The sequence below is a fragment of the Stegodyphus dumicola genome, chromosome 10 (genome assembly GCF_044657685.1).
Source record: "Stegodyphus dumicola isolate Sdum_Otavi_A_Nest chromosome 10, ASM4465768v1".
NCBI classification, from domain to species: domain Eukaryota; kingdom Metazoa; phylum Arthropoda; class Arachnida; order Araneae; family Eresidae; genus Stegodyphus; species Stegodyphus dumicola.
Window position 1 is genome coordinate 163,053,557 of NC_140777.1, and position 14,267 is coordinate 163,067,823.

A 14,267-nucleotide genomic window follows, 5' to 3' on the forward strand; every position below is an offset into this window, starting at 1 on the left:
AAAAGTCAAGATGAGTATCCAATTAATCAGCAAGAAGTCATGATACAGACTATAGTATATAGCGTTTCTTATAAGTCTAAATGTATATTCATGTAACACCGTATAAAGTGTTTTGCTGTTCCATCTAGATTATCTTTATCGATAATTCCTACTGATAAACCATATTAAATTTTAACCCTTTAAACCTGTTCTAAATCGAGGGGGACTTCACGAACAAACTGTTTATTATTATTATTGATTTTTTTATTTTAATTTTTAATTTTTTATATGACTAAGATAAGTTTCTTAAAATATGAAGAGAAAAAGAGAAATAAACAACTCATGCAGTTGTAGAGAGATTGTAATAGCAATCGTTAATTTATTGAAATGAGGGTAGTTTCTTTTAATATCCTATTTGCTCATATGCCGGTAAATATCAGAATCGTGTCTTTTTGTGTAATGTCAATTCCTTCCTTCGTTTTTAATAATTTCATCATTTCCCTTCCCTTATTTATTAAAGGAAAACATCTTTTGATTAATGTTTCACCTCCACATTGCTTTAACAAGGAGAGGGAGTGGTCCTAACAGCTAAACTCCAAAGGATTTCGAGTTACACGTTTACGCCATTCTTTATGTGTAACGTCAACCGGCAACATTTTTGCCAAGTAAACTCGGGTGTTATATCGATCGACTTCTCTTTTTAAAGCCCTTGGGTTGGTGAAATTGGTGGGAGGAGATGAACTTCCGTCTTTTTCAGTGTTTTTACGTTCGCGATTTAATTTGGGAACAATAGGTGTTCGCAATTAGCGAGATTAAATGCTGATGTGTTGTTTTGTTTTATTTGAGTGATAGACGAGCAGCCATTGAACTCTAGATGCATTTTCCAATTACATTATTGTTGTCTTTGTCACGTGCGAAGGTAATAAAATTTCTGGAAAATGTAGCAGTTTTTGTTTTATTTATCCTGTTGCATGTCAGCCAGATTTCTGAGAAATTCTTTAATTTATTGTTGCACAAAAGCGGAAACATTTGGCTTTTTGTTAGCAGTGGAATGTATTGAGTTTAAGAATACGATAAATAGATAGCTGTTTAAGGCTTTTTTAATTTAACGAAGAAAATCACGCCCTTAGCAACAACAGAAATTCAGCAGAAGTTGTTAATCAGCCCCACGACAAAACTTACATATCCTGCAAATTTTAATAATGTTAATTTAATAATGTCAATCGGTTTGATGAAAAATATTTACTTTAGTTATAATAATCAGATGCTTCCCGACGGCTGCTAGTTTTATTATTTTCGTTCTGTCAGTAATAATAATGCTTTTTCTAATGTAATTTACGTATATAGATGTTAGAATTTTTAATTCCCTAATGCACGTCAGCGGCCGAGCAGTAAAATCGTTGAATGCTGGTATTCCTTTGTAGAGACATTAGGTATTTTTCGGAAGCAAGCAAGATGAAAAATATGCAACACCTTCGCCGGGAATCCAACCGCGGACCTCTCAATTACTCGCTGAGCGTGCAGACCACTACACCATGAAGGCTCTCTAAGAAGGCGGGAGAAATACCTTCTCCTTTTAAAGGGGGACTGGTGTTTTTAGGGAACGCAATTGCCAAATCCTGGGTGAGGGGAATCATCATCTAACACCCTTTTAGTTCGGGCGCCACTATAGACATTATATACTTTTTTAGAAGAAGGCAGGATAAAAAATTAGCAATGCTTTCTCCGGGAATCAAACCGCGGACCTCTCAGTTTTACGCTCTGAGCGTGCAGACCGCTACGCCACGAAAACTCGTTAAGAAAGCGGGAAAAATACCTTATACTTTAAACAAATTTTATTTCTGATATAATTATTGGGATAGTATAAAGGTAGTACAGTTAGACGGTTTGGATCCAAGTAATCCATATTACCTTTGCACTATCATCTATATCAGAAATAAAATTTCTTTATTATATTAAAATTTCCTGTTTCATATCCTGTACTGAAATTCTTAGACGTAATTAACTAATTATGTACCAGAGATGTATTTCATGTATGATTTACATAAAAGGAAACGCCTCTGCAGTCAGCAGTTTAGTTGCTGACAGCCGGATATAGGAAATCTGAAATTTCAAACAATTGACTTACCTGAATTATAACTATTTTAAACTTTTGAAATATAATATTTACTTACGTTTCATCTTTTCCACTGCGAATAATTTATTGTAGAGTGCTGTTATAACAGTTATAGAGTTTGACTTTGTTTAAGAGCATGAACTAGTATCACTCTCCTAACAGACTTTAAGCGGATAATCGCTTTGTCTGAAATGAACTACAGGGCGTTGAAAAAGTTTTAAATAAACCTTTTTATTTAACAGAACTTAGAATATAAATGCACTTCTTGTGCTCAAAGGATCAGCCACCATTTGAGGCAATGCAATTTAAAGTAACAGTCAAATTAAAAATTAAAAATTTAATACAATAGTCAGGTACTAGACAGTTTAACTCGATTCAGAACTTATCGGTGGCATAACAGTGCAAATGACGGCAACTATAACGCGAAGTCGAATAATTGCAAACTTACCAAGAGTCGCAGAACTAATACAACGAGGCCTCGAGAGGCAAAACACACTCTGTCTTACATTCCAGAAAGCTTAGCTTAAGTGCTGTCTAACTAATTTACATTTCTGGAGAGAAAACGGAAAGGGGAAGTTATAATAAAGGCTGAAATTGTAAATAACTGGTTAATGCAGAGTAATTGTAACCTTATACAATTGAAAGATTTCTATTCTATTAAAATGTTGCAGAAGTTTGGTTCACTGCATGAATAATTAATTGCTTAGGATAATTTGATCCTAAGCAGCCAATCCTTATTATTCAGCTAATCCCGGAATAGGGATCGGATAAGTTGTCGAAATCAGATATTAGAATTTTATTTAAAATCTGAGCCAATCTAACGTTATTTTTTTACATAATTTTAGATTTCTAAGGTTGTACTAGTCGTAGATATAATGAAATAGAAAGACAATTATGTATAACGTTTTCTAACCGAAAACAGAAATTCTGCATAATTTAGATTAAAAATGATAAAGAGCGCTCAAAAATTTCTCAGATATATCATAAAATTTTTTTTCGAACAGAAGGCTGATCAAGTGTTTGTATTATTCAAAATTGCGTTATTGCATGTGCTTCAATAAAAGAAATATTTCAAAGATTTTTTGATTTTCAACTTAACAAATCTTTTGTTATTACAGGTATTTGTATAGAAATTCTGATTTAAGAATTCATTCATATTTTTATTTCAAGCTTCAAGCTTAAGTTTTTTCTGTATCTGATTGAATAACAGAAGGTTTTACGCCCGATTTCGTAAAAATGACAAAACTTGTATCTAAACATAGTTCTCCCTTCCAATTTAATGGCTCTTTGCCTACATAAACACTTGCGCACAGTTCAAAAAACGAGATTACCTGTGGCAATTCCGCCCCAAGCCACATTTTCTTAATTAATTATCTTTCCATAAATTGGAGCAGCGACATGAGGTATTGATTTTATTTTACAATATGTTAAGCTACTGGACTGCACAAAATAGTTTTCAACAAAATGTTTATATTATGTATGTGTTAAAGACTGATAGATACCTTAAGGAGGCAGGTACCTTATGAATGTCAAATAATCCCCAAAATACAACACGTTTTAAAGTTCAGTATTTTTAAAACTGGTTTATAAGCGTGAAATTTTATATTATCTACTTCGATATTCTTAATTATGTATTTTTTACTTTTATGTTGTATTCCAAATATTAATATATTTAAAATAAAATATCTTGTCATCCACATAATACTGTAATCTGTACTGCGCGCAGCAATGAGTATTTTTAGCTTCTCCCCCCCCCGAAAAAATTAATGTACAATTAAAATTTACATATATTAAAAATAATCAAATTATATGTTCTTTAAAAAATAACTTTTTGTACCTTTTTTTCATTTTTATGCTACAAAATCGATTATATTTCAGCGTAATTAAAGATAATTAAAAAAAAAAACTCACAGTCGATAAAATTTTTTTTGAAATCCTGACCAATGTTTTCGAAGAAATCGTTGACGCAAAGCAAGAATGTTATAGTTGTGAGAAATGTTAACTTCCACATATAACCTTCAAAGCATGTAACCACACCTTCAAAACATGTAAATGCATATTATTTTTTTAAATAAAGAAACAGAAAGTACTTATAAATTTAAAGTTTTTAAGTATGCATAATTATAGATGCATACAATAATGCATACATACCCACAGTGGTTATAGATTATCTTTAGATGTTTCACTAAGGATGAAATTCATTTTATATAAAAGTTCCAAAAATAATTCTGGTAACAACTAATAATACACAAGAGACACCTAGAGTAGGAGGTTTGAGGTTGAGTTGAATACGGCAAAGACGGCACCAGTCTCAGAGAATCACACTAGTGTTGCCAGATGTCTGTCAGGGAATTAGGGATCGGCATGCCAAATTTATCGATTTCTCCATGAAATTATGTTGCAATTTTTATTATTTAAAAACAAAGTGCTTGTTCGTTACTCCCACTTTCTAATAAAAAATTTTATTGTTATTTATTTTCATTTTTTTTATTATTCTTCAAGTGTTCGTTTATATTCTTTTATAATTTATTTTTATATAATATAATTTATTTTCTGAACTGAAGTAGATCGCTTAAAATTATGGAAGTGGGTCACTCGGTAACCTGCAGGTCATAGGTTGCCGATGTCTAGACCAGGGACTAGGCTACACTTTAAAATACCTATCATTCTATAGCATTTAAGGTAAAAAAATCATTTCACCTTTTCTGAATCGGCTCGTTGTTCAAATGCAGTCGGGTTTTCGCACAACAGGGAGGTTTGGTATAGTTTTGCCGTAATTAAATAAAGTCTTATAAGACTAGCTACCTGCCCCAAGGGGAAGGATGCCTTCGTGGAGGACTTTCTAAGAGAAAATGGTTCGTATATATGTTACACATGGGAAAAGCAGGAAATGCTCGTGCAGTCAGCTCGTGCTCGCGGTATTAAACCCGGGTCAGAATTACCATTGTTCAGCGATTTTACCGCTCGTTCGCTTGTGGGGCTCACTCAGAGTAGCAAGGGACACTTCTTAAGAAAAGTCTGGCAATAAATCAATTAATGCTTTCTGACGGTCTATTGGGAAGAGTCACTTGCTGTTTATTACTGGTAACATCTGTTAGAAAATTTCACATTCCTCAGCGATGATGTGGGCAAATGCCATTTATGCGGAACTGCCATGTGGCCAAGTGTCACATCACCCTTCTTTCAGATTGAGAATGTTGATGAATCCAGTCGCGTCATGTTTCACTATTGGACTTTTTAACCGTTTTATAAAATGGGTTAAACATTCGTTTTCCATAACGGTGGGTTGAATGATTTTCTAATCAATACTGTAAGACTAATCAATGATTTTCTAATCAATACATGATGATTTTCTATAAATTTCAATGCTTTTCTAATTGATATATCGATTCAATAATTTTTTTACTCTCGATCCATTTCTTACCCAGTCTATAAGCCCGAATCTTACAGTATTGGATTTCTTCGTCTGGATGGCATCAGAACTCAGTTACAAAGGAAGAATTTGCAGTGTAGTTGATAAGAAGAAAGACCAATTGCAAGTGTTAATACTGGCTGTTTGGATTGGGCGTGAATACCATTTTGAAGTAGGCTGTGCTGTTAGTGATTTGGACATAGAGGCATTGTAATGCTTTCCAGTGCGTATATTAGCTAATAGCTGCACTAAAAGATTATTTCAAAACATACTGCTTAATACTTATAACTTCATAACGTAATCCCAAACCTCTGTCTTATTTTATTGGCTTAATTTGATGATCCCTTACATATTGTTAAACTTATTTTATTTTTTGTAAATATTTGGAAGCTCCTTTTCTTTAAAAAAAGGGGAAAAAAAAAAAAAAGGAAAAGGAAAAAAGACAGGGAATTAGAAAAGTTAGAACTATGTTAGTATGTTATTAATATATTCACTTAAATAATTGGATGACTAAATATTTTCACTTTTTTCCTCAGAAATCATCAATGCTGTTCAAGCACGAGCCATTCGAGATTACGACGACCCAAACGATCCTCATTGTCTGCCTCTAAAAGAAGGACAGCAAGTCACGGTAAGACCTTTTTTTTATTTGCATTGTGCTTGTTTAAGTGAGACTTTTGAACCCATTTGCATGCTTTGATATCTTTAATAGCATTCGGCAGACGGGGGTTATTGCGTGAACACGAATAAGAAACCCAATAACGTCGTTAAATATCTACCTATTACATCTGATGATCACCATTTTAAATTTCTAAGATGAGATTTAGGACAAGTATTGAAGCTGCTTTATATATGTTATCATCGTGCGATGTCGCTTGTGAATCGGATGTGCGATTAGTACCTATTATGGCATCTTGCATGTTCCCAATTACTACACTGTAATCATATGAATTGTATCTTTCGTTACCTAAAGTCGAATCGAGGCGTTTTGTCGTTGCTGGTTGATCTCCAAATTAAAGCAGTACTTGTTAGAAGAATAGGCGTTCCGGTTTCCTAAAATGAAATTTTACTAAGTTTTTTATTTGCATGGGTTTATTTATATGCGTTTAAATGTTTCTCCTGTGCCTTATTATTATTTTTTAAGCGATCTAATTAGTGACTTTGAAATCCTGTATGCGATTTGATCTTGTTGTTCTTCATAATTTTACCCAAGTCTTGGTTCTTCTGCGACGTTAAAGTTGGTCGAACTTTTAAATTCTATCTACTTTATCCGTGGTAATTTTGAATTACGAAGAAACTCTCTTTAAAATTTTAAATAAAATTGATGAGCCCCCTAAAAATTGCCTTACATATGTATATGAGCTATCAGATTAAATGTATGAACTTAAATGTGTTAATAACATGTTTCGAGCAACGCTTTACATGCAGGGGCAGATTCGGCTATTGGATACTCGAGAAATTTCCCGAGACGCCAGTGACTGTGGTGCTTGCTACCTTTGCACCTGATATCGATGGTGTGAAACAGATGAAACATTAGGTCATAATTGTAGAACTCGTGCAACAAAAACAATAAACTCATACAAAGAAAAGTACTTAATGGTGCTCTTAAAGCTTGAAAGATATACTAATGGTAGCCGTATCAGAATCATTCTTGGATCTAATTCTTCATTCCATTGCGTAAGAGCGAGGAATTTTCATGTCTCGCCACCCAGACGATTGCATAAAGTGTCATAAAGATGTCTGCACCTTTATGCAAGTCGGCAGCTGTTCGCAAATATAAATATTTTGACATGGGTGTCTTGGTTTTAGATGAAGGTTGCTTTCTTCTTTCATATTCATGCTAAATTATAAAGAATACAAGAGACTTGTCGCACTTATGTACCTATTACACAAGTATGTTGAAGATTATATAAATGCCATTTTCTAAAGGTAAAACCGAAATAAAATTATTTTCTTTATTAACTTAAGGAGTAAATAATAAATTATCTTATTATATATTTTCAAATGTTAAGTTCTGAATATAAGATATGATTTTCAGAAGGGAATTTCGAAGGAGAAGCATATTCCAGTCAGTAAGATTATTTCAAAAAATAACTGGATTCCTTTAAATTATGCTAAACGTTTCAAACCATTGCGTGCTTTCAATGGATATTTCATCTTGCGCGTTTTTCATTAATTTCTTTGGGGAAAATCTTGGATTCTTGAAAAACTGTCTTCAACTGCCGATAAGATATATATGTTTATTTCCTAAACGTCCATTTTTAAGGCCATTAAAAGACTAAAGTTTTTATTCATGAAGGAAGAAGAGAAAGAATGGATGAAATAAAAAAAAATGCAAAGAAATAAACTGCCTTGCCATTACATATTTGTGAAAGGCGCGGCAGATTTCGGAAATCTTGGAGGTTCTGGCCTTTCCTTCAAAGGCTTTGGCAGCCCTATCTTCCCCCTACACCCTTTTGATTGATGATGGACATTCTCTTTAGCTCCCGGTCTGTACCTGATAAGGAGAACGGCGCCGCCCGCCTCCGTACGGAGTGGACTGCCACGCTCCGGAATTGCCCGGTTGCAAGTGTTCCGCGCGTGCCAATCCCTGGTGGAATTTCGTTGCTTCCAGATTATGCCTTCAAGACTCTATAAACGTGAATGAAATAAAGGAGAATATTAAATATTTTATTGCAATATTAACTTAATATTCTGACGAAAAATAAACCTATATATTTACCAAGGTATATGAGTATACACGTGGTAGCCTTTCTCCTTCGAAGCACTTTCTGGATTTGTATGACTTTGTCAGTGTGGCAGGCATCATGCCGCTTAAACGAAGCGTTTTGCGCTGCGAGAAAGGCTAAGCATGCCAGCATTATTAGGCAGTCTTTATGGTCAAATTCGAAAAAATATGCAATAACGAGAGCCGGTGTAACAAAAATTTTAGAATTTAAGACGAAACCGAGCGACAAAATTTAGAAGTTGCAGATTTTACACTGCGTGGTGAAAAACCTAGCGCGCCGGCCCTGCCGATAACAAAATAAGATGTTTGTTTTTCATATTTAGCATTTCCTCTATCATTGGCCTGGTACTTAAGGAAGTGTTTTAGACGTTAATGTCTTAAAATGTATATACATCATTCTCTGGAAGATCAGCCCGTCAAGTGTAGTAATTGTGCTTTCTGATTTTTCGGTAGAAAGAAAGTTTGGTAAATGATGGCTTAAGCCTATAAAAACTGGAGTTATAAAATAATCATTCGCAGTGTTTCTGTAACATAAAAATGGTCTGAGATTTGAGAATGGTTGGGGAATACAAATACTCTTGGTGGCGGATTGAATAGATAGAGATCAAATTAGTCTGGAACCGGGAGTTGTCATCTTAAAGAGAATTTACTGTATGCCTCAAAAGTTTTTCGAATAGTCTTTGTGATACAGTGAATGATACATCTGAATATATGCTGTATGTTTTATCAATGCTCGATATGATATGTGAATATTAAATAGCGTCAGGAGCGTCTTTATTGATGTAAAAGGTTTCTTAGAAATTCCTCCCCCTGCCAAATGTATCATCTTTAGATATTGGATATAATATAGAAATGAAAATAGCTTTCATAAGCACGAGTACTCTACCGTAAAATAATTACTGTAGATTCATAAAGAGTAGCAAATGGTATATTAAGAGGAAGGTAGGAAATATTTGGTTTACTGTTGTATTTTATATCTACGGAAAAGCTTTTTCAAGATTATTTTTAAGGTACAAATATCTGCAAATTTTTTTTTTTTTTTCCTGGATTGAATGAATTACCTTCTATTTTCTATTATGCAGTGTAAGCTCAGCCAGTAGATGTTTATATGAATAGACTGCTGAGAATGTGCTTATTGACGGGTGACAATATTCTTTTACTCAGATGAGGAACTAGTCTTACCATGTCTTACTTTAAGATGGCTGATGTGTGCAACAAGAGTATGGAATTTTATAAGGTAATGCCTGAATTTCTTTGCATGGGATGAATTTTGCGGTCTTAGGATAAATTTTTCAACCTCAGGTTGGTTAATTCAAACCGTAACAAAACATTCGTGTTAAAAAAGATACGAGGCATGGTTGAAATCGCATGGTACAGAAGCGGAGGGGGGAATTATTTATTTATTTATTTTTTATATATTTGGCTTCATGTACGTGAAGCGAAACAGTAGAAATGATTTTCAGATTATGTTTGTTGCGTTTCCTCTCTCATGCCCCCCAATGTTTTGCTTCAGGTTCTTAAAATTTTAAAAACATTCGCATAATTTTCGTCTTCCGCAGAGAACCTGCTTATCTAAATTTTAAAATGGATTCCTCCACGTAGTGATTGTTTTCGACTGACTAGCAAAAACAAAACCTCGTAAATTACCTGCGAAACTCGCACCGAATCTTTCCCTTCTAACTTTTTTTTTTTAAATTAATACCATCCTAATACAAGAGCCGACTCTTCACAAACAGGAACGGATATTCAGTCTACGATTTCGCCGAGTCAGTTGTTTGTTTGGTATATGTATTTTATATGGGATATGACTTGAGTTCGATGAGTCACGACTACGCGCACTTATTTACCTCTATGTTACGGTTGCTCATGAGCATCCGTACGCTTGTTTTTAATTTTGTATAAATGATCTTTGTTATAACTCTGATTTTAACGCCATTTTGGTTTTAAAAAAGGTAATGAGAAGAGTAAAACAACGAAGGAAATAATTATTATCACTACGTAGGCGGAAAAAAGAGATTGAAAATGGCATGGAATTGAAAATCAGAACAACGGTATATACCTTTGCAAAAAACAAAGACGCCGTTAAATCGGTTAACATTGCAAACGGCTGAAATGGATTTTTAAAGATCTCATTAGAGTGTCTTGAAAAATTCCTTTTAATCTCGATAACGTAAATGTATATAAATGCAGTATTTCATTTCAAGTACAGTATATATTTTTCGCCCACTGTATTTGTTTCTTAGCATTAAATAATGTTATAATAATATTAGCAACTGGATTTTTACATACGAAGGATTAATTATTTTCGATTTATTTCTTATTGGAAAAGCTCGTTTGGTACAAGTTCAAGGATTTGGAAAAGATTAAGGACATATCCCGAGGTACCACTGTATTTTGAAATAAAAGTAAATTAAAAATAAAAGTCTTAAATGTTAAGAAATATGTAATGCGCATTAATGTATTTTTTAATTTTTAAAGCTTTTTATGTATTTGAAGAGCAGAATGGTATGGTTTTCAGCAATTATTTTAAGGGAAGAAAAAATCGTCTTTTGTGTTATTATGATATTTTTATCTCGAAGATCTGCAATCGTTTTTATTAACAGAGCCATATATTGAATTACTGAGTACTATTTTCCTAGCAGTTTAAACTCTGTTTATGATGTTTCGTTATTTATTATTTCATACTTAGTTCAGAAAATCTTATTGCCTTTTTTTTTTAAATAAGGTTACTCCTTTTTTCCCCCCATTTTAACAACCCTGTGTATGTGGTACTGTTAATGAAAGTAATTTCAAAAGCTAAAGATATGAACTGTAAACAGTAATTAAGAGCATTAAGAATAATGACTGTTATTCTTACTTTTTTTGGAGAGAGAGTTAATTTCGCTTTTCCGAGATTTCGAATCTTTTTATGAATATTATTTCAAGGGTAAAAGATATGCACCATGAACACTAATTAAAGAGTAGAAAAAACTTAAGCCGTGGTTATTCAGTGAAGCATAATTTAATCCAGATTCTAAAAGTTTTTCAAATATTATAAAATTCATATGTTTAATTTATTCATGTGAAAAATATAAATGAACATATATGAACATATATACCGTTTTTCAGAATTTCACATATTTAAAACATAAAATTGAAACGTTTAAAGAAACTGTTCAATATATATACATGTATTTTTTGGGGGGAAGCAGGCGTCAATCAAAAAATACTCATATATGTAGAATTTTTTATTTCCCTGTGCACATAAAAACTTCAATTAAACTTGCATTAATGCTTTATGAATTTATTCATATGCTTGCGGAGAAAAGCCTCAATTCATAAAAATACTTCTTTTTAATATTTTCTTCAATAATGAATTTCAAAATTTTTGACTATGTTAAAGTTGGTTTGAAAATTGTCAAATTTTGGAGTTTGGGGGTAGTATTACAGCTATTAATCACATACTTGATGCTTCGTTGACATATACTGACATTGATTAACATGTGAAACATGTTTTCTATACAGTCGAAGTGAATAGAAAAACAGCATTCATCATACTTTCGCTAAACTATGTGTGCAGAACTTGAATTGACTTTTGCATGTCCATTACTTGAGATCTTGCGGTGAACTATCATGCCTCCTTAACATGCACTAACATTGATTAACGTGTGAAATGTGTTTTCTGTACAGTCTAAGTTTACTATCAAAGTTGCATTCGTCGTATTTTCACTAAATGATCTGTGTAAAGAACTTGAATTGATTTTCTCATGTCCATTATTTGAGATCTTGCGGTAACGATCAAGCAAGTGAAATTTTTAATTGCAGATTTCGAAGCAAACATCTGCAGGTGGTTAAACTACCAATTAATAAAACTAAGTAATAAATTACATATTTCTTTCATCTAAATGCAGGTCACCTCCTCCCATTACATGGTTCGCGCTTACTTCTTATTGTTAAATTCAAACAACCTGATACTTAACCTGTTGTCCATCATCTGTTTTCTGAAATCGCTGTGGTCTTGGCCTTTTCGTATTCATTGATTTCTCTTTTTAACCTGGTCTGTCACAATTTGGGTAAAATGTAAAGAAAGTGGGTATATTAAATTAATAAACAAGTTAAGCAATGCAACGTAGTTCTTTCCGAGCGTGAGCTGCTAGCATTAAAGTTGATAAATGGACCGAATAAGCCATCACGAAGAAGATAGCCCCTTAATTAAGATAACCTGATGGAAGAACGTGTATACTTCGATCTAAGAACAGATGAAGACCTGTGTTATCGTTCTTTTTGGTTCATCTTTCTGGATATGATTTTTATTTGTTGGTTTATTTTTTTTTATTTATTTATTTTTTTTTTTATTTATTTATTTTGTTGTATGTGTGTCTTTTCGTCCATGTACATTATTTAACTAGGGATTGAACCAGTAACCTGATGGCTAGGTTACGTTGTTTATTTATGGTAGTTATTACATTCGCTAGTCTATTTAACATCGAAATTTTTTCTTCAATAAATAAATTTCCTAGTTTGTCGTTCGAATTCTTTTTCTCGTAGCATTTCTGCGATGAGGGTCGGAAATGTTTTCAGATCATTCTTCGGTAAAAGGTGGTGGAAGAAACTGAACGTCATTGTGCAGGCTCACCTAAGGTGTTTGTTTCTTCTGATTTTGATTTAACCTCTACCATATACTGCGGGTAAAAAGGTATGAAAAAAAAATAATCAAATAGGTGAATTTCGCAACTTTAAGTCATTTTAGTTCGCAGTGATCTAAAATTTAAGGGTCATGATTTGAGTACATTGTGTTCCCTGCTTGAAGCGAAGACATACCGGATAAGTTACTTATTTGTGAAAGATGATATGTTAAACGTTTTGAACTAACTTTTATAGAAAATAACCTGAACCGTGTTGTTGAAAGAATAATCAGCTTTTGACGAGAAGCATATCCTAGCTATTTATTACACTTATGTATCTTTTTACGTTACGTTACGTTATCACATTCCCGTGATATTACATTCTTTTATTCTTTAGGATATAATTTGTCCAACTATTTGATGTTGTCAAAGTTTGTTCCACTGTCGATAATTTCAACTTCTATTTGTTCTACTGGTCGATAATTTATCCTTCTATTTGTTGTAGTTAGGATCTGATTTGTCCCACTGTTGATAATTTGTCCTTCTGTTTGTTATTACTAGGATGTAATTTGTCCCATTGTCGATGGTTTGTTTTACTATTTGATGTTATTAGGAAGTAATTTGTCTCACTTTTGAGACAATGCGCATTTTATATTTTTATTTTCTGAATGTAGAACTGTAATCCCAGAGTTGTTAAGCTTTGGAGTTCTTAATCTTTTGCATTTTACCAGGTGTCATATTTTTGAGTAAAATTTACACTTTATCTTATAATTTTCTTTCTTAAGCATCGTGTTGTGCCTTCGCTGTAAAAGGTGGTTTCCCCCCCCCCCGCTCTGATTTTTTTCTATAAATTCTAAATTGAGAATCAAGAAATTTATACTGAAATTTTTAACATGTTTCAATAAAATTATGCTAATTCCGATATTTTCAAGCAGAAGCTTCTGAGACGTATGATTATATAGCAGAAATGATTTTTCTCCTTATATTAATTTATTTATGCTTGTTCTCAGGCTGTTAAGTAATTTTAAATCTTTTAAATTTGATCAGTGAACGTATAAATGAACACTAATTATTGTATTATTATCAGGATTTCCCCTTTCTCTTACTAGGTTTTTAAGCATTAATTTACTTTTGGAAGAAGAAATGTTGCCATTTTTGTATGATAATCGTGAACCCGAATTTAGTGCGTTGTTGTTCTTTCGTAATTATATATTTTTAACCAGCACATATCATTATAAACTTAAGTATAAATATTTAGATATTAAGCACAATTGCTCCGAAATAAAGAATCTTTGTTGTTAATTAGTGATGAGGCAAGGGAAATGGGCAGTGAAGGAAGATAAACATCTTAGTCTTTTTAAACGAACCGTCCTAAGAGCCGAGATACTTACGTCATAAAAACGCATTTTGTCACTGGTTCTCGAGTCC

The 14,267-nt window shown here is 32.9% G+C and overlaps 1 protein-coding gene across 2 annotated transcripts in view; it reads left to right on the forward strand.

The window, feature by feature from the left end:
- LOC118185249 (caskin-2-like) overlaps positions 1–14,267 on the forward strand; it is a 658,017-nt gene that overhangs the window by 427,705 nt on the left and 216,045 nt on the right. For both annotated transcript variants that reach the window (XM_085825792.1, XM_085825793.1), the window contains one exon: positions 6,044–6,138. In XM_085825792.1, coding sequence (XP_085681918.1) covers positions 6,044–6,138 — 95 coding nt within the window. The remainder of the gene's footprint in view (positions 1–6,043; positions 6,139–14,267) is intronic.